Source organism: Macaca thibetana, chromosome 19 (assembly GCF_024542745.1).
Source record: "Macaca thibetana thibetana isolate TM-01 chromosome 19, ASM2454274v1, whole genome shotgun sequence".
Taxonomy (NCBI): domain Eukaryota; kingdom Metazoa; phylum Chordata; class Mammalia; order Primates; family Cercopithecidae; genus Macaca; species Macaca thibetana.
In genome coordinates, this window is record NC_065596.1 from 17,835,099 (window position 1) to 17,858,803 (window position 23,705).

A 23,705-nucleotide genomic window follows, 5' to 3' on the forward strand; every position below is an offset into this window, starting at 1 on the left:
TTTTTTGAAACGGGGTGTCACTCTGTTGCCCAGGCTGGAGTGCAGTGGCGCGTTCTCGGCTCACTGCAACCTCCACCTCCCGGGTTCAAGCGATTCTCCTGCCTCAGCCTCCTGAGTAGCTAGGACTACAAGCCCCCACCAACACGCCTGGCTAATTTTTGTAGTTTTAGGAGAGACGGGGTTTCACCATGTAGGTCAGGATGATCTCAATCTGTTGACCTCACGATCCGCCCGCTGCGGCCTCCCAAAGTGCTGGGATTACAGGCGTGAGCCACCGTGCCTGGCCAAGATCCAAAACTTTTTTTTGTTGTTGTTGAGATGGAGTTTCGCTCTTGTTGCCTAGGCCGGCGTGCAATGGCACGATCTTGGCTCACCACAACCCCTGCCTCCCAGATTCAAGCGATTCTCCTGCCTCAGCCTCCTGAGTAGCTGGGATTACAGGCATGCACCACCTTGCCTGGCTAATTTTGTATGTTTATTAGAGATGGGATTTCTCCATGTTGATCAGGCTGGTCTTGAACCCCTGACTTCAGGTGATGCACCCCCCCTCGGCCTCCCAAAGTGCTGGGATTACAGGCGGGAGCCACCACACCCGGTCAATTCAGAACTTTTTGAGTGCTGACATGATGCTTAGAAAATGCTCACTGGAGGCCAGGCACGGTGGCTCAAGCCTGTAATCCCAGCACTTTGGGAGGCCGAGACGGGCGGATCACGAGGTCAGGAGATCGAGACCATCCTGGCTAACACCGTGAAACCCCGTCTCTACTAAAAATACAAAAAAAAAAAAAAAACTAGCCGGGCGAGGTGGCGGGCGCCTGTAGTCCCAGCTACTCCGGAGGCTGAGGCAGGAGAATGGCGTAAACCCGGGAGGCGGAGCTTGCAGTGAGCTGAGATCCGGCCACTGCACTCCAGCCCGGGCTACAGAGCAAGACTCCGTCTCAAAAAAAAAAAAAAAAAAGAAAATGCTCACTGGAGCATTTTGGATTTCGGATTTTCGGGTTAGGGATGCTGAACCAGTGGAATGCGAATATTCCAAAGTCTGAAAAATCCCAAGTTCACAACACTCCTGCTCCCAAATGTTTTGGGAGCACGTATCACTTAGCGCTGTGAAGGCGTTGTGTTAGTATCTTCTGGAAAGTCTGATGCCATTTGGTCCTCATCCCATTACACGTGACCTGTTTGTTTCTGTGGAAACATTTAGGATGTTTTTAGGACGTTTGCTTTATGATATCATGTTTTTTTTTTTTTTTTTTTTTTTGCTGCTGTTCACTATGTTTTGTGACATTTGAGTGTCCTTCATTTTAGCTCTGAAAGTTTCCTTCTATTTATTTGACAGTTTCCTTCCATCTGTTTATTTCCTCTCTTTTCTTCTTTCTGGGATCCTCATTTTATTTCTTGTTTTCTTTTTTCTTTTTTTGAAACTCAGTCTTGCTCAGTCACCTGGAGGGCAGTGGCACTGTCTTGGCTCACGGCAACCTCACCTGCCCGGGTGCAAGTGATTCTCGTGCCTCAGCCTCCCGAGTAGCTGGGGTGACAGGTGCGCACCACCATGCCTGACTAATTTTTTGTATTTTTAGTAGAGAACGTTGTCCAGGTCAGCCTTGAACTCCTGGTGTCAAGTGATCCTCCCACCTCGGCCTCCCAGAGTGCCTGGGATTACAGGTGTGAGCTGTGGTGCCTGGCTGTAATTTTCCCTGTTAGAAATATCTTATTTTTTTGTTGTTGTTGGATGTATATCTCCTTGAATCTGAGGACATTGACTCTCGGTTTTTATTTTTTTTACTTTCTTTTTGTCAAGCTCTCTGGGGTCTCCAAATTATTTGTCTCCTCGGGCTCTTTCCTCCTGGTGGGAGCTCCTGAGCATTCTGTGCTGGGAGGGTAGGTTCCGCTCATCCACAGACCTGAAGGCTCACAGGCCTCCTGATTTCCTAATGAGTAAGGCCTTCCTTGGGGTCTGGTTTCCACGCTGCAAGCTTCAGCTTCCCCCAGATCATTGGCTCCTTGAGACACGGAGTCATCTCAATTTTCCCAGAGGGAAACCTGAAACTTCCTGGGCGGGGGGAGGGCACGGGGAGGGGAATGGGCGGGAGGGAGGATGGGCAGGAGGCAGGGATCCCAGGGCTTCTGTCCCCAGCGCAGCCTTTCAGTTTGCCCTTTTGTTTTTTTTAATAACCGCTTTATGGAGATAAAATTTACGCATCATAAAATTCATTCTTGTAATGTGTACAGTTAGCGTTTTCAGTATATTCGCATAGTTGTGCAGCCATGACCACTGATTCCATCATCGCTGTCTAATTCCAAAACATTGCTGTCACCTCAGGGAGAAGCTCAGGCCCTCACTCTCTTGCTCCCACCCTCCTCCCCCACCGTGCTCCCTTTCCCTCTCCCAGCTTTCATCCTCACTCCTGCCCTCTGCTCAGCCAGTCCAGGACCTTCAGCCTTCTGGCACCAGTGGCTGTCCCTGCCCTACGGCGCCCCCGTAGCAGACTCTGAGCCGTCACCTCCTCATCCTGCCCCTTGCCCAGCGTGTCCTCGTCCGACTTCTGCCTTCCAGAAACTCGCAGGTGGCTCAAACCTCTTCCCTCCTGCCTTCACTCTCACGGCCTTATTCCTGTCCTCTTGATTCATGTGGGCTCTGAGGCAGGAGAGTGGGCCGGTGCGTCTCCCTGGTCTCCCCAGTTGGACTGAAGACTATCCCCGGCGCTTGGCCGACTGCCGTCCCTCTTGGCACTGTCTGGGGGGATAGAAGTTCTCTAGGTTTGGAGTACCCGTCACAGGACAGGATTCCTTCCTTGAAGGGGTGGGGACCATGAGATAAGATGTGACAGTAGATTTGGGAAGCATGTGACCTGGAAGTCAGAGGCCGAGGGACATGGGGTCTGTTTCTCGAAGGAGGTGGCCCTGCTGTGGGCCTTTGTGGCTGGGTGGGATTCAGACTATGGGTGGGTGGGGAGAGGACGGGGCATGGGTGGAGTCTGAGAGCAAATCCCAGGCCACTGCCCATGCCCGCGCCTCCTCTGCTGGGGACAGGCCACCCTTCCTCTGTTCTGCCTCCACTTTCCTTCCCAGGTTCAGATTAAGTTTTCAGGTGTGTGGCCCCATACTGCACTTTATTTATTTATTAGATTTTTTTAACGGAGTCTCACTCCGTTACCCAGACTGGAGTGCAGTGGCACAATCTTCGCTTACTGCAACCTCTGCCTCCCGGGTTCAAGCGATTATCCTGCCTCAGCTTCCCGAGTAGCTGGGATTACAGCCATGCGCCACCATGCCCAGCTAAGTTTTGTGTTTTTATTAGAGACGGGTTTTCATCATGTTGACCAGGCTGGTCTTGAACTGGCCTCAAGTGATCCACTTGCCTCAACCTCCCAAAGTGCTGGGATTACAGGCGTGAGCCACTGCGCCCGACCCCCTGCTGCACTTTAGACCAGCTTGGCAGTGTTTAAGGGATATAAGATGCTTCCGAAAGGAAGTGTTAGGTTCCATTTCAGGCCCTGGGGATGTCACACTCGGTGAGATGGAGCTTATCGTCTAGAGGTGGGGATGGAGGGAGACAGGCAAAGTGAGCACGGAAGTCCTGCGGTGGAGGGGTACAGGACACCGGGGAGCCTGTGGGGGCTCAGAGCAGGGCTCCCAGAGGAAGTGAGCTGGGGATTTGAGAGGCTCAATGTGGCTGGATCGTGGGATCTGGTGCTGGGCTGCACAGAGCTGAGGCGGAAGGCACCTCGCGGGTTGCATAGGACAGTGGGGAGCCCTCCCTCAGTGGGCGCAGTCAGAGGTTTGGTCATTCCCCGTGCAGAAGGTGCCTCGGAAGGAGCCTGAGGCTGGACGAGAGAGGCATGGCACCGGGGCAGGGCTGAATTCCAGAGGGGCTTTGGGGTGGACTTGCTAGCACTTGGCCTCAGTTGAGCCTCCGGAGAGGACTGCAGTGGACTGGGGTCTAGGGCCAGTGGTGGGCAGCTGGGTCCTGAGTGGCGAGTTGCAGGAGAAGGTGGCGGGGGGACTGGTGTGTGGAGGGGGTTTGGTGTGGGGTGGGCCTCATCATTGGAGGTCCCCTGTCCACCATCCTGGCAGGATGTCAGAGGATCGGGAAGGAGAGTGGAATGGACACTGGGGCGCAGGTGCCCGGGCCGGCCTCCGTCAGGCTGCAGGTGCTCCCTGTAGAGCCAGAGTGCCCTGCAGGCAGGGCTGCTCCTCACCACAGGGCGAGCATTGATCTGAGGGCGATGACTCCCCCTGGAGTAAGCACTGAAGGCCAAGGGCATCTTCTTTTTTTTTTTTTTTTTTCTTTTTGAGATGGAGTCTCGCTCTGTCGCCCAGGCCGGGCACAGTGGTGCGATCTCGGCTCACTGCAGTCTTTGCCTCCCGGATTCAAGCAATTCTCCTGTCTCAGCCTCCTCAGTAACTAGGATTACAGGTGTGCATCACCACATCCAGCTAATTTTTGTATTTTTAGTAGAGACGGGGTGTCACCATGTCGGTCAGGCTAGTTTGGAACTCCTGACCTCGTGATTTGCCCGCCTTGGCCTCTCAAAGTGTTGAGATTACAGGCGTGAGCCACCCGGCCAGTCAGGGGCCTCTTCTTGGCCTCTTTGATCATCCCAGCCTCTGACTCTGTCTGACACAGACAGTGGGGCGTGAATGAGTGAATGGAGCGGATATCATCTCTACTGTCGTTTGGGAGTGTGTTTTTGATTCGTGTGCAGACCCTGATGTCAGGCAGTGGTGTTCAGAGCTCCCAGCAGGGCAGCCAGGGCTACCGTTGGTCTCTGGGGAGGCTGTGCCCACCTCGGTCCAGTTGAGCAAGCCTTGCACAGACGTGGCATGTAGGCAGGGGCCCTGTTCAAGGCTGTCCAGTCAGCCCTGTCTTTGAGGTTCCCAGGTCATCACTCCAAACCTACCCTACTGATAGATGTTGTTTGCCGGATTCAAGCAATTCTCCTGCCTCCGCCTGGGTGATAAACTACAGATGATCGCCCACTTCGGCCTCCCAAAGTTCTGGGATTACAGACGTGAGCCACCATGCCCAGCCAGTTTTCTAGCAATTTCTGACCCACTTAAGAATTACCTTACTAGTGCAAATATGTGTGTATGAAGATTTTTAGCAATGAGCATTATGCTAAGTGAAAGAAGCCAGACTGACTGGGCGCAGTTACTGAGGAGGCTGAGGCAGGAGAATCGCTTGAACCCAGGAGACGAAGGTTGCAGTGAGCCGAGATCGTACCATTGTACTCCAGCCAGGGTGAGAGCGAGACTCCGTCTCAGAAAAACAAACAAGCAAACAAAGAAAGCCAGACCCAGAAGACAGAGACTGCATGATCTCACACACATCCAGCAGTTAAAACAGTCACACTCAGAGAAGCCTAGAGTAGGAGGGTGGCTGCCAGGGGCTGGGGGACGGGGAGATGATAGTCAGAAGGTACCGTTGTTCGGTTTTGCAAGGTAAGTTCTGGATCTGCTGTATTGCAGAGTCCCGATAGCTGACAATACTGTAGTATACACTGAAATTGCTAAGAGGGCAACTCAGTGGTCTTCAAAGACAAAAACAGTGAGAGAGAGCAGAAGGAAACTGTGGGAGGTGATGGATATGTTCACGGCCTTGGTGGTGGTGATGGTTTCACAGATGTACTCACGTCCCCAAACTCATCTAAAGGTGGGCATTAAATTTATGCAGCTTCTTAACCTGTCAACCAGACCTCAGTAAAGTGGGGAAAAAACTGACACACAGTGGCCAGGATTTTTTCCTGTCTCCCAGTCGTAGTTGCATCTGGAGGGGGAAGCGAGGGACGCGGGATTTGATCTCTACGGCTCTAGATTTTTTCTTAAAGTGAGAAGACACTGCTTCCATGGTGCTTTCCTAGTAACAACATACGGGTCAAAACATTGATGGTTTATTCTGGGGGATGAGATTATAGGAGATTATTTTACATATATTTTGCTGTTTATTTCAGTTTTGTTTGTTGTTGTTGTTGTTTTTTTGAGACATGGTCTTGCTCTGTCACCCAAGCGGGAGTGCAATGGCACGATCATACCTCCTGGATCAAGCGATCCTCCCGCCTCAGCCCCCCGAGTAGCCCCTGAGACCACAGGCACACGCCACCACGCCTGGCTAATTTCTTACAGAGACAGGGTCTCACTGTGTTGCCCAGGATGGCCTCAAACCCCTGGGTTCAAGTGATTCTCCTGCCTCAGCTTCCTAGAGTGCTGGGATTACAAGCATGAGGCACTAAGCATAGTTTTTGTTTGCTTGTTTGTTTTGGAAACGTAGTCTCACTCTGTCACCCAGGCTGGAGTGTGGTGGTGCCATCTTGGCTCACTGCAACCTCTGCCTCCTGGGTTCAAGTGATTCTCCTGACTCAGTCTCCCATGTAGCTGGGATTACAGGTGCCTGCCACCATGCCTGGCTAATGTTTGTATTTTTAGTAGAGATGGGATTTCACCACGTTGACCAGGCTGGTGTTGAACTCCTGACCTCAAGTGATCTGTCCGCCTCAGCCTCCCAAAGTGCTGGGATTACAGGTGTGAGCCACTATGTCCAGCCTTTTTTTTGTTTTTTTTAAAATCTTTTTAAATCTCTGGGTTCAGTGGGGTTTTGTTCATGCTGCTTTGGAATGCTTTTATTAGGTGCTAAACTGGAACCCAGGAGGAGGGTCCCAGCCGCCTGGGGCTCCCCCGTCTCTGAGCGCGTGCATCTGTGGCGCAGCAGGTGCCCAGCCCCCATGCTGGAGGTGGTGACAGTAGAGTGTGTGGCCCTGCCTGCTGGGTTTCATGTCTCACCCAGGCCACACTTACCGACATTGACCTGAGTTGGGTCAACTTGTGCAGCCTTCTCTGGGCTCAGCCTCCTTGTCCTCTGCAGGAGCAAGGGCCCCAATGACAGGCTAATGTTCCCTCTCACTCTCTGCTGACCACACCGGTGGCTGAGTCTCCTTTCTCCTCCTCTTCCCTGCTGTTGTATGCCTGAGATCCCTTTGCCGTGGAAGTCAACCCTGTCACGGGGGCTCAACCTACTGAAAAGCCACCCCCTGCGAGGCCAGCCAAGCCCCTGGGAGGAGGTGGTGGGGTTGAGGGGTGCAGTACTGCCGCTGGCGACTGGGCCTGAAACAGGCAGGAAGCTGATGCGTGTGTTTCTTCCTTTTCTTTTTAGTGTGCAAGGAGCCCCCTTACAAAGTAGAGGAGTCGGGGTACGCTGGCTTCATCATGCCCATCGAGGTGCACTTCAAAAACAAGGTAGGATCCCTGAGGGGAGCAGGCAGGTTGCCTCTCTGTGGGAGCCCCTGCTCCGGGTGCCACGGCAGTTCACAAAACAGGCCAGAGACCTGGCTGCTGCCCATGCACAGGCGTTCCAGTGAGGGCTGCGGGGAGTGCTGGTCGCCATCTCCATTCCCGGGGACATCAGGGGCCAGGACACAGGTGGGTTCGTGACAGCAGGTGGGCGTGCCCCTTGGTCCGCTTCTCTCGGGGAGCTGCTGGGCCACCTCCTGTCCAGTTGCCTGGAAAATGTGCCGGCAGTGACATCCCCTGTCAGGACCAGCTTCCTCGACGGTCCTAGAGGGTTAATATCCGGGTCATGTGTGGTGACTGAGATCGAGAAATAGCTTAAATATCTGATTACGGTCCGATTACGGTGCGTCTTCTGGGCAGAATCTTTGATGAGCTTCAGAATTAACGAAGCAAACTACATATATAAAACTTAAAGGAAAAAGGAGTTATCTCTATCCAGAATGTTAGTGCGGGTCATCCGCGTCATCTGGAGTTACCTCTATCCGGAATGTTAGCGCCGGTCGTCTGCGTCATCTGGGTGGTGGGACTGCGGGGGTTTTGTTTCCATTTTCTTTCATCTGTAGTTTTTCACCTTTTTATTTTTTCTTGGCCTAATAATTAAAACAACTCAGAACCTGCCCCTGCTCCTCCTCCCAGGCGTCACCACAGGGCCAGCGGTGACATTTCCTGGCTCGTGGCTTGTCCACCGCCGGCTGCTTTCCCACAAGTGCAGCTGGACTGGCATGGAGGCAGCGCTGGGGAAGGAGGTGTCCTGGGAGGCCTGTGGATGCCGGCCTGCTTGGTTACTGAGTCCCTGGTTTGTACCTGGCCGTGCCGGGCCGCATGGCTACTGTTCCACTTTTCCACAAACCCCCTGGCACTAAGGGCCTTGAGGAGAGGCATTTGGCATGCGGCCCTCCTAGGAGCCGGGTGACATTTCAGCCGGTGCACCTTGGCCAATTTCAGATGCAAGGCCTCGCCCGGGGTCCAGTTCACAGAAACCGAGGTCATTCTGAGGCTTTGTTGGAATTGAGGCCCCACTGGGAGAAGAGCCGAACCTGCCTGCAAGTGGGCCTTCTGGGGGGTGAGTGGTCCCGGCCCTTGGGCCTGTGGGGCCACCCCCCTGTCAGGTGTATCCCTGGGCTCCCAGTCTCCCCAGCTCCATCCCGTGAGCGTGCGGAAAGGGAATGAGAACAGCAGCCCCCTCTTGGGGCGGTTGAGGGGATTGCTCGAGCCTGTCCGTGGAAGGTGCTCCGTAGCTCAGGCACTGGTGTTCTAGCGGGTGGCTTGTGGGGCCACCGTCTGTGTAGGCAGTTTAAGCTCGCCTCTGGGGTGACTTAGATTAAGGTCCTCTGAGGTTCAGAAGCAGTTTGGGCCAGCAAGGCTTTTTGTTTGTTTGTTTTTAGAGACAAGGTCTTGCTCTGTTGCCCAGACTGGAGCGTGCAGTGGTGCAATCATAGCTCACTCCATCCTCAGCCTCCCAGGCTCAAGCGATCTCCCACCTCAGCCTCCCAAGTAGCTGGGACTACGGGCAAGTACCACTGTGCCCAAGCTCAGTGAGGTTTTCTGTGTTCCCAGACACCTGTGTGGTCCCTGACACAGCCTTCAGCCACCTGGGGACTGGTGGCATCCATTCTACTTCCCAGCGCCCTCAGGCAAGGGGCTCTGACTGCTGCCTGGCTCCGCCGTGGGCTGCCCATGGATTTGGTGGCAGGTGGGGCAGGGGCTGGCCAGTGCTGTTTGCTGCTTGTCATCCTTGCTCAGTAGGGACACCTTCAGGCGAGATGCAGGCTGGCCGCTCCCAAATGTGGCAGAAACCCACAGTGTGTGGTGCCGCCGTGCGCAACGCAGCAGGGGCCCTAAGTGGCTGCTGCTCAGGTTGCCCCACCTGATGTGTCCTGCAGCTCTCAACTGAGGCTGAAATGCAGACTCCAGGGCTGTTTCTGTCCTGAGTTCCTGAGGCTCCACCCTTGCATCCTGTCCCTGTAGAGAAAGGAAGCGGGGGACCCTTTGGCCGTAGGATTGTTACTGCTGGGCCCAGCATCCTCTCCTGTGTGGGGGTGTCAAGGGGACAGAGAGCCCTCTCTGAATCCCTGCCTGCTCTTTCGGGATCCTGGGGGCTTCATTTAGGGTGTGGGGGCGTGTGGTTGCATGGGGGGTATGGGACCCCATGTTCCTCTATAGCACTTGTTGCCTGGTTCCTCTGAATGGCCCCAAGTGCGGTGCCGGCTCCCTCGGTGCCCTTCAGCAGGAGCGTGTGTACTTCCGGCAACCTGCGGTGACATTGTTGGGTTAAATTGTTTTCTTTTTCTTTTTTTTTTCTTTTCTTTTTTTTTTTTTTGAGACGAAGTCTTGCTCTGTCGCCCAGGCTGGAGTGCAGTGGCCGGATCTCAGCTCACTGCAAGCTCCGCCTCCTGGGTTTAGGCCATTCTCCCGCCTCAGCCTCCGGAGTAGCTGGGACTACAGGCGCCCGCCACCTAGCCCGGCTAGTTTTTTTTTTTGTATTTTTTAGTAGAGACGGGGTTTCACCGTGTTAGCCAGGATGGTCTCCATCTCCTGACCTTGTGATCCCCCCGTCTCGGCCTCCCAAAGTGCTGGGATTACAGGCTTGAGCCACCGCGCCCGGCCTCTTTTTTTTTTTTTTTGAGATGGAGTCTTGCTCTGTCGCCCCGGCTGGAGTGCAGTGGAGCGATCTCGGCTCACTGCAAGCTCCGCCTCCCGGGTTCACGCCATTATCTTGCCTCAGCCTCCTGAGTAGCTGGGACCACAGGTGCCCACCACCATGCCCAGCTAATTTTTTGTGTTTTTAGTAGAGACTGGGTTTCACTGTGTTAGCCAGGATGGTCTTGATCTCTTGACCTCGTGATCTGCCCACCTCGGCCTCCCGAAGTGCTGGGATTACAGGCGTGAGCCACCGCGCCCGGCCAATATGTTTTCTTTAAGTCTGGTTTATCGAGGTATAATTTACATATAGTAAAATTCTCCCATTTTAGATGTAGCAGGTTTTTCAAATTTCAGCATGTGCTTTCATTGAGCACTTTTGGAGGATGGCCAGTTTTTCTGTTTTTTCTTTCTTTTCTTTTCTTTTTTTTTTAAGTCGTATTTCTTGGTGTTTATTTGTCTGAACAATTCCTGCAGAAGCCGTGTGGCTGGGCCGTTCTGCCATGAGCCTGTGCTGAGAACTGAAGCGCTCCCCCTCTCTCAGGACAGAAGCCAGCTGCTTCAGTGTGCTATGTGCCCCATTGCCTGGGAACTTTCTCTTCCTGGGGTGGTTGTAGAGGGTCCTGCACCGGGAGTACTGGTGGCCCCACGGCAAGGTCCAGGGATGCAGGTCCTCCTCACAGTGGCAGGGGTGTGTGTGCCATCCACAGGTGGAGGAGATCCTGGATCCCGAGTCACTTGGTCAAGCCCCAGAAGTTGGCAGAGCTAGGATTGGAACCAGCTCTTTGTAAGCACACACCCGTTGCCTGAGACAGGCATGACCTAGAAGCATGATAGTGCTTGATGAGTTTCGGTGCCGGGGATGGGAGTGCTTCATGGCTGCAGGATTTGGAACACGATTAGGGACAGGGTCATAGTGCATGGGTTTGCTAGCGGTTTTTCTACCTGGTGTAGCCAGGGCTTGTGTTTGGTGGTTAGCCACGGCTTACTCCTCAGTGGGAGGTCAGGAAAGTGGAATAAGGAGTAAACAGAGGTTGGTGACGGAGTGGGTTTGGGGAGGTGCTGGTGTGTCTGGACAGGGTAGGGAGAGAGCTGCAGAGACCACAGTTTGGAGGTGGACACGCCAGGGTTCAGTCTCATAGCCTGACTGTGTCACCATGGGTGGGTCACTCCTCTGGGCCTCAGTTTGTCTGTCCATAAGATGGAGTTTCTGGCTGCGTCTGCTTCTCAGGAGTCAGGAAGATTAAGAGGGAGACAGCAGGTGCAGCACTTGACCCGGGGCCCGGCACAGCGGGCATTTCATCCATTTGTTGTTGAAATGGTATCGGCTCCTTCCAGTCAATCTGGGCAAGAAAGTTCAGTGGAGAAAGGGAGCCTCAGACCTCGGAGGGCCCAAAGGAGGTTGAGGGTTCCTGCGATGAAAAAGATGTTGTTTGGCTTCTCCCGTGAGTGTGGCTCTAAGACCAGAGCAGAAAATGTGCTTTTGCAGACAGCTCTATTCTTGTATAAGTGTGTGGCTTTCTCAGTGAGTGCACTTGACCTTGAATATGACATCGCCTGTAAAATGAAGGAATTGTGCTTTATGCAGTGTTAGGCACTAGAACTTAACTGAGGCTGCATTTTGTTTGACCTGTTGGTAGGATGTTCTTTTTTTTAAGACGTAGTCTCGCTCTGTCTCCCAGACTGGAGTGCAGTGGTGTGATCTCGGCTCACTGCAAGCTCCGCTTCCTGGGTTCACGCCATTCTCCTGCTTCAGGCTCCCAAGTAGCTGGGACTTAGGGCGCCCACCACCACACCTGGCTAATTTTTTTTTGTATTTTTTAGTGCAGATGGGGTTTCACCGTGTTAGCCAGGATGGTCTCGATCTCCTGACCTCATGATCTGCCCACCTTGGCCTCCCAAAGTGCTGGGATTACAGGCGTGAGCCACCGCGCCCGGCCGGTGACATGTTCTTTAACAGAAAAATCACTCCTTTCTCTTAAGGAAAAAGAATTTGGAGGACCTCATCTGATTGCAAAGTAATACATGTGTGTTGTGAAGTTTTTCCCAAGCAAGAGGACAGTGTTGTCTTGCTTGACATCCGCTGGGAACATGCGTGTTGGGCAACTCAACCTTTTTGCTGTTCTGGGCGTGTCCGCAAAAGACAGTAAAAGCCGACAGTATCGGTTTGGGGTTTGCAAATGAACTTCAGTGAGGAGGTAAATTCAAAAGTATGGAATCTATGCAGAATGAGAGACAGCTGTACCATTCTGTGTTTATCCATTCGTCTGTGGATAGATGTTTGGGCTGTTTCTACCCATTTGCTATGCGGAATAGTGCTGCTGTGAACGTGTGTGTGTGTGTGTGTGTGTATACGTACTTGTTTGAGTGCCCGTTTTCAGTCCCTCTGGGCATATACACCTAGGAATGGAATTGCCAGCTCATACAACAATTTTCAGTTTAGCTTTCTGAGGAACTGCTAAGCCGTTTTCCAGTGGCTGGACCCTGTCATAGTTCCACCAGCAATGTGTGAGGGTTCCTGTTTCTCCAGATCCTCAGCAATGCTTGTTTTCTGTTTCTTAAAAATTATAGCCATCCTTGTGGGTTTGGAGCTGTAACTGTTGAGGTTTTTATTTGCATTTCCTTGATGACCTGTGATGTTTCACATCTTTTCACATGCTTGCTGGCTGCACGTATCTCTTTCTCAGGAAATGTCTAGATATATCCATTGCTCATTTTTGTTTGTTTTTTTCCTCGCTCTGTTGGCTAGGCTGGAGTGCAGTGGCGCCATCTCGGCTCACTACAACCTCTGCCTCCTGGGTTCAAGCGATTCTCCTCCCTCAGCCTCCCGAGTAGCTGGAATTATAGGCTCCCGCCACCACGCCGGGCTAATTTTTGTATTTTTAGCATTGATGGGGTTGCGCCATGTTTGTGAGGCTGGTCTCGAACTCCCGACCTCAAGTGATCCATCTGCCTTGGCCTCCCAAAGTGCTGGGATTACAGGCGTGAGTTGCCCATTTTTGAATGCCCGTTGCCCATTTTTGAATTAGGTTGTTTTTGTTGTTGTGTTATAGAAGTTCTTTATATATTTTGGATATTAAACTCTTACAGGGTATGTGATTTCAAATATCTTATCCCCTTTTATAGGTTTTTTTTTTTTTTTTTTTTTTTACGTTCTTCATAATGTCTGTTTTTTCAGCAACATCTCACTCTGTTGCCCAGGCTGGAGTGCAGTGATGTGATCTTGGTTCACTGTAACCCTGACTTCCTGGGCTCAAGCAGTTCTCCCACCCCAGCCTCCCAGCTGGCTAGGATTACAGGCGTGAGCTGCCACACCCAGCCCTGATAATGTCCCTTGTTGCATGAACGTTTTAAATGTTTATGACGTTCTATTAATCTGTTTCTTCTTGTCACTCACACCTTTGGTGTCAAATCTGTGACTCCATTGCCAAATCTGAGGTCTTGAAGGTTTGCCCCATGTTTATTTGCACCCATTTCATAGTTGTAGTCCTTATGCTTAGATAGTTGATTCATTTTCGAGTGAACTTTCATATATGAAGCGAGGTGGAGGTCTAACAGTATTCTTTTGCGTGTGGTTTTCCAGGTGTCCCAGCACCGTTCACCGAAGAGACTGTTGTTTCATTTATTTATTTGAGACGGAGTCTCGCTCTGTCGCCCAGGCTGGAGTGCAGTGGCCGGATCTCAGCTCACTGCAAGCTCCGCCTCCTGGGTTCACGCCATTCTCCTGCCTCAGCCTCCTGAGTAGCTGGGACTACAGGCGCCTGCCACCTTGCCCGGCTAGTTTTTTGTATTTTTTAGTGAAGACGGGGTTTCACCGTGTTCGCCAGGATGGTCTCGATCTCCTGACCTCGTGATCCGTCCGTCTCGGCCTCCCAAAGTGCTGGGATTACAGGCTTGAGCCACCGTGCCCGGCCCGCAGAGACTGTTCTTTCACCATCGAGTGGTGTTAGAGCCTCGTTGAAAATCAGTTGGCCATAGATTTTGGGTTTAAAACTGGACTCTGAATTCTATTTCATTGGTCTGTGTGTCTGTGCTTATGCTGGTGCCATACTGTTTTGATTACTGTAGTTGTATAGGAAGGTTTTTTTTTTCTTTTTTTTTTTTGTCAGAGCCTTGCTCTGTCACCCAGGCTGGAGTGCAGTGGTGCAATCATGGCTCACTGTAGCTTTGACCTCTTGGGCTCAGGCAGTCCTCCCACCTCAGCCTCCCAGGTAGCTGGGACCACAGGCACGTGCCACCACATCCAGCTAATTTCATTATTTTTGTAGAGATGGGGTCCCATTGTGTTGTGCAGGCTAGTCTTCTTATTTATTTATCTATCTTTTTGAGACAGAGTTTTGCTCTTGTCCAGGCCGGAGTGCAGTGGCACGATCCTGGCTCACCGCAACCTCCGTCTCCCAGCTTCAATCGATTCTCCTGCCTCAGCCTCCTGAGTCGCTGGGATTACAGGTGCCCGCCGCCATGCCTGGCTAATTGTTTGCATTTTTAGTAGAGACGGGGTTTCACCATGTGGGCCAGGCTGGTCTCGAACTGACCTCAGGTGATCCACCTGCCTCGGCCTCCCAAAGTGCTGGGATTACAGGTGTGAGCCACTGTGCCTGGCCCAGGCTGGTCTTGAACTCCTGGCCTTAAGCGATCCTTTCGCCTTGGGCCCCCCAAATGCTGGAATTACAGGTGTGAGCCAGCGCGCTCAGCCTTGTAGAAGTTTTGGAATTGGCAAGTGTGAGTCCTCCAACTCTGTGTTTTTTTTTCCGTCTTCAATATGACTTTGGTTATTCTGTGCCCCTTGTGATTCCATATGAATTTGAGGTTTGACTTTTACATTTTTGCAAAAAATTCTATTGGAATTTTGATAGAGATTCTATTGACTCTAGTCCTTTTTTTTTTTTTGAGACGGAGTCTTGCTCTGTCACCCAGACTGGAGTGCAGTGGCACAATCTCGGCTCACTGTAAGCTCCGCCTCCCGGGTTCACGCCATTCTCCTGCCTCAGCCTCCCAAGTTGCTGGGACTACAGGCGCCCGCCACCACGCCCGGCTAATTTTTTGCATTTTTAGTGGAGGCGGGGTTTCACCATGTTAGCCAGGATGGTCTCAATCTCCTGACCTCATCATCCACCCGCCTCGGCCTCCCAAAGTGCTAGGATTACAGGTGTGAGCCACCGCGCCCGGCCTTGAATCTAGTCATTTTTGAAACATCTTAGCAATATTAAGTCTTCATTCCATGAACAAGGAATGTCTTTCCACTTAATTAAGTCTTTAGTTTCTTTCAGCAGTGTTTTATAGTTTTCAGTATCCCTGAGTCTTGTACCTGCATGCTTAAATGTATTCCTAGGTTTTTTTGGCTTGTTTTGTGTTGAGGCAGAGTCTCTGTCCGTCACCCAGGCTGGAGTGCAGTGGCACAGTCTTGGCTCACTGCCACCTCTGCCTCCTGGGTTCAAGCGATTCTCCTGCCTCAGCCTCCCGAGTAGCTGGAATTATGGGCGTGTGCCACCATGCCTGGCTAATTTTTGTATTTTTAGTAGAGATGGAGTTTTGCCATATTGGCCAGGCTGGTCTCAAACTCCTGATCTCAAGTGATCTGCCCGCCTTGGCCTCCCAAAGTGCTGGGATTACAGGCATGAGCCTTAATCTCATGTGCCTGGCCTTATTACACTGTGCCTGGCCTTATTCCTAGGTATTTTATTCTTTGGAATACTATTCCCTTTTTGGATTGTTCATTGCAGGTGTATAGAAGCACAGCTGATTTTGTTTTTCCTGTAGACCTCCTCTGTGGACAGCACAACCAATTTTTGTGTATTGATCTTGTACCCTGCAGCTTTACTGAATTTATTAGTAGCTTTAGTAGGGTTTTGTTTTGTTTTTTTTTTTTTTTTGGCTTCTTTGGGATTTTCTGTCTATAGAATCATGTCATCTGCAAATAGAGGTTCCAGTTTGGATGTCTTTTGTCAAAGTCTTTTTCTTGCTTGACTGCTCTGGCTGGAACCTCCAGCACAGTGTTGAATAGCAATGGAGAGAGTGGGCATCCCGTCTGGTTCCTGATCTCAGGGGAAGAGTTCCAGCCTTCTTCCATTGAGTGTGATGTCAGCTGTGAGCTTTTTGTAAATACCCTTTATCAGGTTAAGGAAATTCCCTTCTAGAAGAAGGAAAAACATGTTTTCTCCACTTATAACATTTCTGGCACCAAATGTGTAGGTTTCTCGGACATTGCAGTTCTCCAGTTCTCTTCAGACCCCACCTGGGGGTCCTGCAATTGAATTCAGTGTTGTTATCCACGACCTGGAGTTAGCGCAAGCTCCCAGGTTAAGAGCCCAGTTTCACAGGACAGCCCCCACTTCAGATGCCAGTGGCAAGTCCCCGACTGCCACCTGTACTCAACCGGCCATAAACTGGACGTTCTCCCTCCTTATGTTCAACAGTTCTCTATAATGGCTCACAGAACTCAGGAAAACATTTTACTTCCGTTACTGGTTTGTCGTAAAGAGTGCAATTCAGTAATGGCCAAACCTTGCTACATGGGGCAGGGTATGTGGGAAGGGTGCCGGTGTTCCATGCCCTCAGACAGGCCAGCCTGGAAGCTCTCGGAACCCCTTTGTGTAAGGTGTTTATGGAAGCTCCATTGTGTGGGCATGATTGATTAAACCATCGGCCATTGGTGATTAAACTAAATTTCCAGCCCCTTTGCCCTCCCTAAGAGGTCAGGGGGTGGGGCTGAAAATTCCAGCTGCGTATCACATGATTGGTTCCCCTGGCAACCAGCCCCCATCCTGAAGCTATCTAGAGGCATTCAGTCACCAGGCATCTCATGAACAAATGTAAAGATGCTCGTATCACTTCCAAGATTTCAAGGATCTTAGAGGCCTTTGTGTCAGGAACCCAGGACTAAGACCCAATATTAAAACAAAACAGGCTCCTATCACCACCATCTCTCAGAAAGTATTTTAGCAGCTTGGTGCCAGGACTAGGAGTAGAGACCAAATGTATATATTTCTTACCATGTCACACCTTCTTTTCTTAGCTCGCTGAATGATGTTTTTCTAAATCATGCATAGGTGTTGAGTTTTGTCAGATGCTTTTATCTGTCTCTATTGAGAAAATCATGTTGTTTTTTTCTTTCTTTTATTAATGTGCTGTATTACCCTAATGGATTTTCACGTAGGAACCCCCCGCCGCGTTGCATTCCTGGGATAAATCCCTCTTGGTTATGGTATATAATCTTTTTAGTGTACTGTTGGATTGGATTTGCTAGTATTTTGTTAAGGATTTTTGTGTCTGTATTCATAAGGAACGTTGCTGTGTGGTTTTCTTGTGGTATCTTTGTCTGGCTTTAGTATCAGGGTAACGCCACCCTCATAAAGTGAGTTAGGAGGTATTCCCTCCTATTCTAAGTTTTGGTAGAGTTTGAGCAGGAATGGTGTTTGTTCTTTGAATGTTCCATAGAGTTCGGTGAACCATCTGGTCTTGGACTTTTCTTTCTGGGAAGTATTTGATTTCTGATTCCATCTCTTGTTATCAATGTGTTGAGATTCTTCACTTCTTTTTTTTTTTTTTGAGATGGAGTCTCGCTCTGTCGCCCAGGCTGGAGTGCAGTGGTGCAATCTCGGCTCACTGCAAGCTCTACCTCCCGGGTTCACGCCATTCTCCTGCCTCAGCCTCCCAAGTAGCTGGGACTACAGGTGTGCCCACCATGCCTGGCTAATTTTTTTTTTTTTTTTAGTAGAGATGGAGTTTTACCATGTTAGCCAGGATGGTCTCGATCTCCTAACCTCGTGATCTGCCCACCTCGGTCTCCCAAAGTGCTGGGATTACAGGCGTGAGCCACCGCGCCCGGCCCCACTTCTTCTTGATTCAATTTTAGTAATTTGCTTCTAAGGTTATGTCTTATCTGCATTTTCTAGCTGGCATATAGTTGTCTATAGTATTCTCATAATTCTTTTAATTTCTGTAAGATTGGTAGTTCCCACTTTTATGTCTGATGTGGGTTATTTATGTTCTTTTTTTAAAATACTAGCCAAAGGTTTGTCAATTTAGTTGATCTCTTCAAAGAAACTTGATTTTATTGATTCACTCTATATCTTTTATTCCCTATTTTATTTCTGTTCCTTTTCCTTCTGTTAGCTTTGAGTTTAGTTCTTTTTCTAATTCCTTAGGGTGTAAAGGGAGTCACTGATTTGAAGTCACTCTTATTTTTGAATGTAGGTGTTTACACCTTTACATTTCGCTGTAAGCACTGTGTACACTGTATTCCATATGTTTCGATATATTGTGTTTTGTTTTCATTATCTCAGAAGTACTTTCTAATTCTCTCAGTGGTTTCTTCTTTGACCCATTGGTTGTTGTATTTGTTGGGGTTTTTTCTCCAGACAAAATCAGTAGGATACATAGATAGATACCCAGATACAAGAGGGAACTTATTGGGGGAAGAGCCTCGCGTGATTGTGGAAGCCGAGAAGTCCTATGACAGGCCACCCGCAAGCTGGAGACCTGGGCGGCCGGCAGCACAGCTCCCCACAAGCTCAGACGCCCCCACAGCAGGGAAACCCTGGTGTAATTCTCGCTGGGAGGTCGAAGGCGTGGTATGAGGGTGAGGCCAGAGTCCTAAGGCCACAGAGAGAGACAGGCAGATAGAGAGACTGCCATCCCTGACTTTTTGTCCCTTTAGAGACAGATCGCCATTTCTCTCTCTTTTTTGTCCCTTCTGGGACCCAACCAGTTGGATGGTGCTGGCCCACATTGAAGGTGAATCTTCCCTATTCAGCCCACTGACTTACATGTCAGTATCCTCTGGAAACACCCTCATAGACACACCCAGAAATAAAGCCTTACCGGTTCTCTAGGTTCTTTTTTTCTTTTTTCTTTGTGATGGAGTCTCGCTCTGTCACCCAGACTGGAGTGCAGTGGTACACTCTCAGCTCACTGCAGCCTTGACCTCCCTGGGCTCCGGTGATCCTCCCACTTCAGCTTTCCGAGTGGCTGGGACTACAGGTGTGTACCACCATGCCCAGCTAATTTCTTTTTTCTTTTTTTTTTGTTTTTTGTAGAGATGGGGTTTTGTCATGTTGCTCAGGCTGGTCTCGAACTCCTGGGCTCAAGCGATCCTCCTGCCTTGGCCTCCCAAAGTGCTGGAATTATAGGCATGAGCCACTGTGCCAGGTCCTCTAGGTATTTCTTAATTCAGTCAAGTTGACATCTAAAATTAAAGCCTCTCATCTGGATTTGGTTCTTCTTTCTTCTTTTTTCTAACTGACTGTTCCTTTCTTTTCTGTAGCAGATATGTGGATGTGTGTTTACTCGTCCGTGTGTCTCTACCACGCAAAAGTAAGCTTAGGACCAGGGTTCTGCTTTTGTTCTCAGCTGGCATCTAGCATGGAGGTGGCACTTGTTCAATATTTATTAAACGAGTACTAAATGGATGAACCAGATTCATTCCAGAGGGGTAGCTATTTTACATCCAAATATCGGAAAACCTCCTGGCATAACCAGTGTATAAGTGCTGCCACCCCCCCACCCCAACGTTTTTAAGAAGGGAGGTGAAATTCACATGAAATGAAATGAACCATTTTAAAGCACACAGTAAGTAAAGTGCCATTTAGTACATTCGTGAGGCTGTACTACTGCTGTCTCCTAGTTCCAGAGCGGTTTCATCACCCCGGAAGGAAACCTTGTGCCAGTAAGCAGCTGTTTCCCGTTCCCCGCCTCGCCACCGTTCCTGGCAGCCACTGATCTATATTGTGTCTTGGTGGACGGGCCCATTCTGGCAGTTTCATGTAAATGGAGTCATACAGTATGTGACGTTTGTGTCTGGCTTCTTTCCTTCTTTCTGCCGTGTTTGTGAGTTCATCCGTATTGTTGCATGTGTAAGAACTGCATTCCTGGCCGGGCCTGGTGGCTCAAGCCTGTAATCCCAGCACTTTGGGAGGCCGAGATGGGCGGATCACGAGGTCAGGAGATCGAGACCATCCTGGCGAACACGGTGAAACCCCGTCTTCACTAAAAAATACAAAAAACTAGCCGGGCGAGGTGGCGGGTGCCTGTAGTCCCAGCTACTTGGAGGCTGAGGCAGGAGAATGGTGTGAACCCGGGAGGCGGAGCTTGCAGTGAGCTGAGATCCGGCCACTGCACCCCAGCCTGGGCGACAGAGCGAGACTCCGTCTCAAAAAAAAAAAACAAAAAACAAAAAACTGCATTCCTTTTCATGGCCAAGTACCACTCCGCTGTGTGGCTGTCCCACACTTTGTTTACCCATTCATCTGTGGACGGCCATGCAGGCTGTTCCCACCTCTTGGCTGTTATGAATAAGCACTGCTTTGAACATGGCTGTGCGTGTATGTGTTTGAGTACCAGGTTTCAATTCCTTTGGGTATACAGTTGGCCCTCCATATCCATGGGCTCTGCATCCATGAATTCAACCGACCACAAACAGAAACTATTTGGAAAAAAAAATCCACAGAGTTCTAAAAGGCAAAACGTGAATTTGCCAAAGGCCGTTGAATCCACAGGAATGCAGTGATGTGCAGGCATTGTATTTGGCATGATGAGGGATCTAGAGATGATTTCAAGTATATGGGAGGGTGTGCATAGGTTATGTGCAAATGCTACTGTTTTATATAAAGGAATTTGAGCCTCTGCAGACTTTGGTATCCAAAGGGTGTTCTGGAACCAATCCCTCACAGTTCTGAGAGATGACTGTATACCTTAGAGTGGAATTGCTGGGTCATATGGTAATTCTATGTTTAATTTCTTTGAGGGAGTGCCAAACTGTTTTCGCAGCAGCCAAACCACTTTACATTGCCACTAGCAACACACAAGCATTCCAGTTTCACCGCGTCCTCACCCGCATTTGTTATCTCCTGTTTTTTGTCTGTTTTCAATGATAGCCATCCTTGTGGGTGTGAAATGGTGTTTGTAGGTGGTTTTGATTCACCTTTCCCTGATTAATGATGACGAGCATCTTTTCATGTGCTTATTGGCCATTTGTGTATCTTTTTTGAAGATAGGTCTATTCAAGCTCTTTGCCCGTATTTGATTTGGGGTTTTCTTTTTGAGTTGTAAGAATTTTTTGTCTTGCTTTTTTTTTTTTTTTTTTTTTGAAACAGAGTGTTACTCTGTCACCCAGGCTGGAGAAGGGTAGTGCAATCACAGCTCATTGCAGACTCCACCTCCCCCGTCAAGCAGTCCTCCCACCTCAGCCTCCTGAGTGGCTGGGACCACAGGTGTGCACTACCATACCTGGCTAATTTTTCTACTTTTGTAGAGATGGGGTCTTGTCGTGTTGCCCAGGCTGATCTCGAACTTCTGCGCTCAAGCGATCCGCCCACCTAGACCTCCCAAAGTGCTGGGATTACAGGCGCAAGCCGCTTTGCCTGACTGGGCCCTTTCTATCTTCTGGATAAGTGCCCGTTTTTAAACTTTGACAGTAAAGTGCTTGCTGGGCAGACTGGATGCATGACGGGAACTTCCCTGAGCTGGGAGCTCCAGCTCTTTGAGGGGGGATCCGGGTGGCCTGCCTCTCGTCACATGCGGCCTCGAGGCTTCTGCGTGCTGCAGCTGAACTGTTCTTTTGGAAAGTGGCCTTGACTGTGGCCCGGGAGGCCATGCTGGGGCTGCCCCGGACAAGGCAGTGGCCTGGATGAATAAATCGGTTCCTCAGTGCACTTGGCCCAGTCAGATGAGGGAGTCTTGTTTAAATGCTCTCTTTGTATCTGTTTGTTGTCCTGGAAGTGGTCAGAGATATTTAAAGCCCTTCCTGTTTTAGTGAGTGAGTAACATCTCAGACCCCAGACTGTCCAGTAGAAATCTTAATTATTATTATTATTTTTTAGCCGCATTAAAAAAGGGTCAAAAGAAACAAGTGAAATTAATTGTAATAATATAATTGGTTTAGCTCGGTGTATCTAAAACATTATCATTTCAACATGTAATCAATATTTTTTAAGTATTGAGAGATTTTTACATTCTTTTTTCATACCAAGTCTTTGAAATTCAGTCTGTTTATTATACTTGCTGCGCATCTCAATTTGGATACGGAAACGTCATCAGAAAGGCTTGATCTGTATTTAGATTCCATAAAACTCACAGTTGAACAAAGAAGTAGATTCGTACACCCGAGCTGCTCCAGATGCATGAAAATCTTCGTTACTGAACCGAGTGTGGTTCCTGAGTGGGAATCTCTCATAGCTACGATTTTTTAAATTTTGAAATAATTTTAGACACAGAAGAGCTGCAAAGATAGTACAGAGAATTCCCATAGGACCTCCCCCACGACCCAGCCTCCCTTAATGTGAACATCTCACATAACCACGGTCCAGTGATCAAAACCAAGACAGTAGCATCGGTACAATCGCCACGAACTAAACTAGGGACTGGTTCGGGTTTCCCAGTTTTCAATTCACGTTCTTTTTCTGTTGTGGAACCCACCCCAGGATGCTGCACCGTCGCCTGTCTCTCTCTCCTCAGCCTTTCATGACCTGGATATTTTTGAAAGGTACTAGTGGCCTATTACGCAGAATCTCCCTCCGCTTGCCATTTTCTCATGGCTAGTCCGTGGTTATAGAGTTCGATAAGAAGACCACAGAGGTAAATGCACTTCTGCTTACATCGTATTAGGAAGTGCCAGACATTTACACGACTCGTGGTTAACAGCCGAGGTTAACCTTGATCTCCTGGTTAAGTGGTGTCTGCCAGGTTTCTCCACTGGTTATTGCTTAGAAGAAGCGGGTCACTAAGTCCAGCCCACACTCAAGGGAGACGAATTAACCCCTCCATCCTGGTGGGCGTAGGTTAAAAACAACACAGTTAATAATACCCATTTTGGGAGAGATACTTTGAAGCTGTGCTTATAACCTGTTTTATCTTTTTTTAAAAAACACAGGTTGAGTATCCCTAATCCAGAAATCCAAAATAAAAAATGCTCCAAAATCTCAGGCTGGGCGCAGTGGCTCACTCTTGTAATCCCAGCACTTTGGGAGGCCAAGGTGAGTGAATCACTTGAGGTCAGGAGTTCGAGACCAGCCTGGCCAACATGGCACCCCATCTCTGCTAAAAATACAACAATTAGCTGGGCATGGTGGCACACGCCTGTAGTTCCAGCTGCCTGGGAGGCTGAGGCACAAGAATTGCTTGAGCCCGGGAGGAAGAGGTTGCAGTGAGCTGAGATCACACCAGTGCACTCCAGCCTGGGTCACAGAGTGAGACTCTCATAAAAAAAAAAAAAAAAAAAAAAAAGGCACCAAAATGCTCCAAAATCTGAAACTCTGAGCACCAACATGACACTTAAAGGAACTGCTCACTGGAGCATTTTAAATTGCAGATTTTCAGATTAGGGATGCTGAACCAGTAAGTATAATGCAGATATTCAAAATCCGGAAAAAAAGTCTGAAATCCAAAACATTTCTGGTCCCAAACATTTTGGATAAGGGCTACTTAACCTGTGGTACCACCCGCTAATTTTAGCCTGCCCCAGTGGTGTTCTACTGGTAATTTTAATTTCTTCCTTCCTTTCTACATTTATTAACTGGAATTTTTCGTTAAGGAAGAGCTGTCCCTTCTCTTCTGTTCACGTATTCAGTTATTTATCTCAACGTGGATGGGTTCACAGGTATTTCGTTTTTCTTTGGGTTATAATCCTGTCTGTTGTTACCTGTCTGTTGTTGAAATTGTTCTCGCATTTGGGCCTGTCATTTCATCATGTTCCCATGGTTTTGGGGGTGCTTTCACATTCTGGCACCACAGGCTCACCTTGTATTTCTCTGCCCCAGCCCTAGAATCTTCCACTGCTCCCAGGA

General features: G+C 49.6%; 2 protein-coding genes across 3 annotated transcripts in view; one reads left to right on the top strand and one right to left on the bottom strand.

Annotated features, from left to right (window-relative positions):
* TRIP10 (thyroid hormone receptor interactor 10) overlaps positions 1–23,705 on the bottom strand; it is a 550,254-nt gene that overhangs the window by 466,789 nt on the left and 59,760 nt on the right. The gene's annotated exons all lie outside the window — the stretch shown is intronic.
* Positions 1–23,705, top strand: part of MLLT1 (MLLT1 super elongation complex subunit) — a 76,086-nt gene that overhangs the window by 14,043 nt on the left and 38,338 nt on the right. For both annotated transcript variants that reach the window (XM_050770385.1, XM_050770386.1), the window contains exon 3: positions 7,148–7,230. In XM_050770385.1, the coding sequence (XP_050626342.1) occupies positions 7,148–7,230 (83 nt within the window). The remainder of the gene's footprint in view (positions 1–7,147; positions 7,231–23,705) is intronic.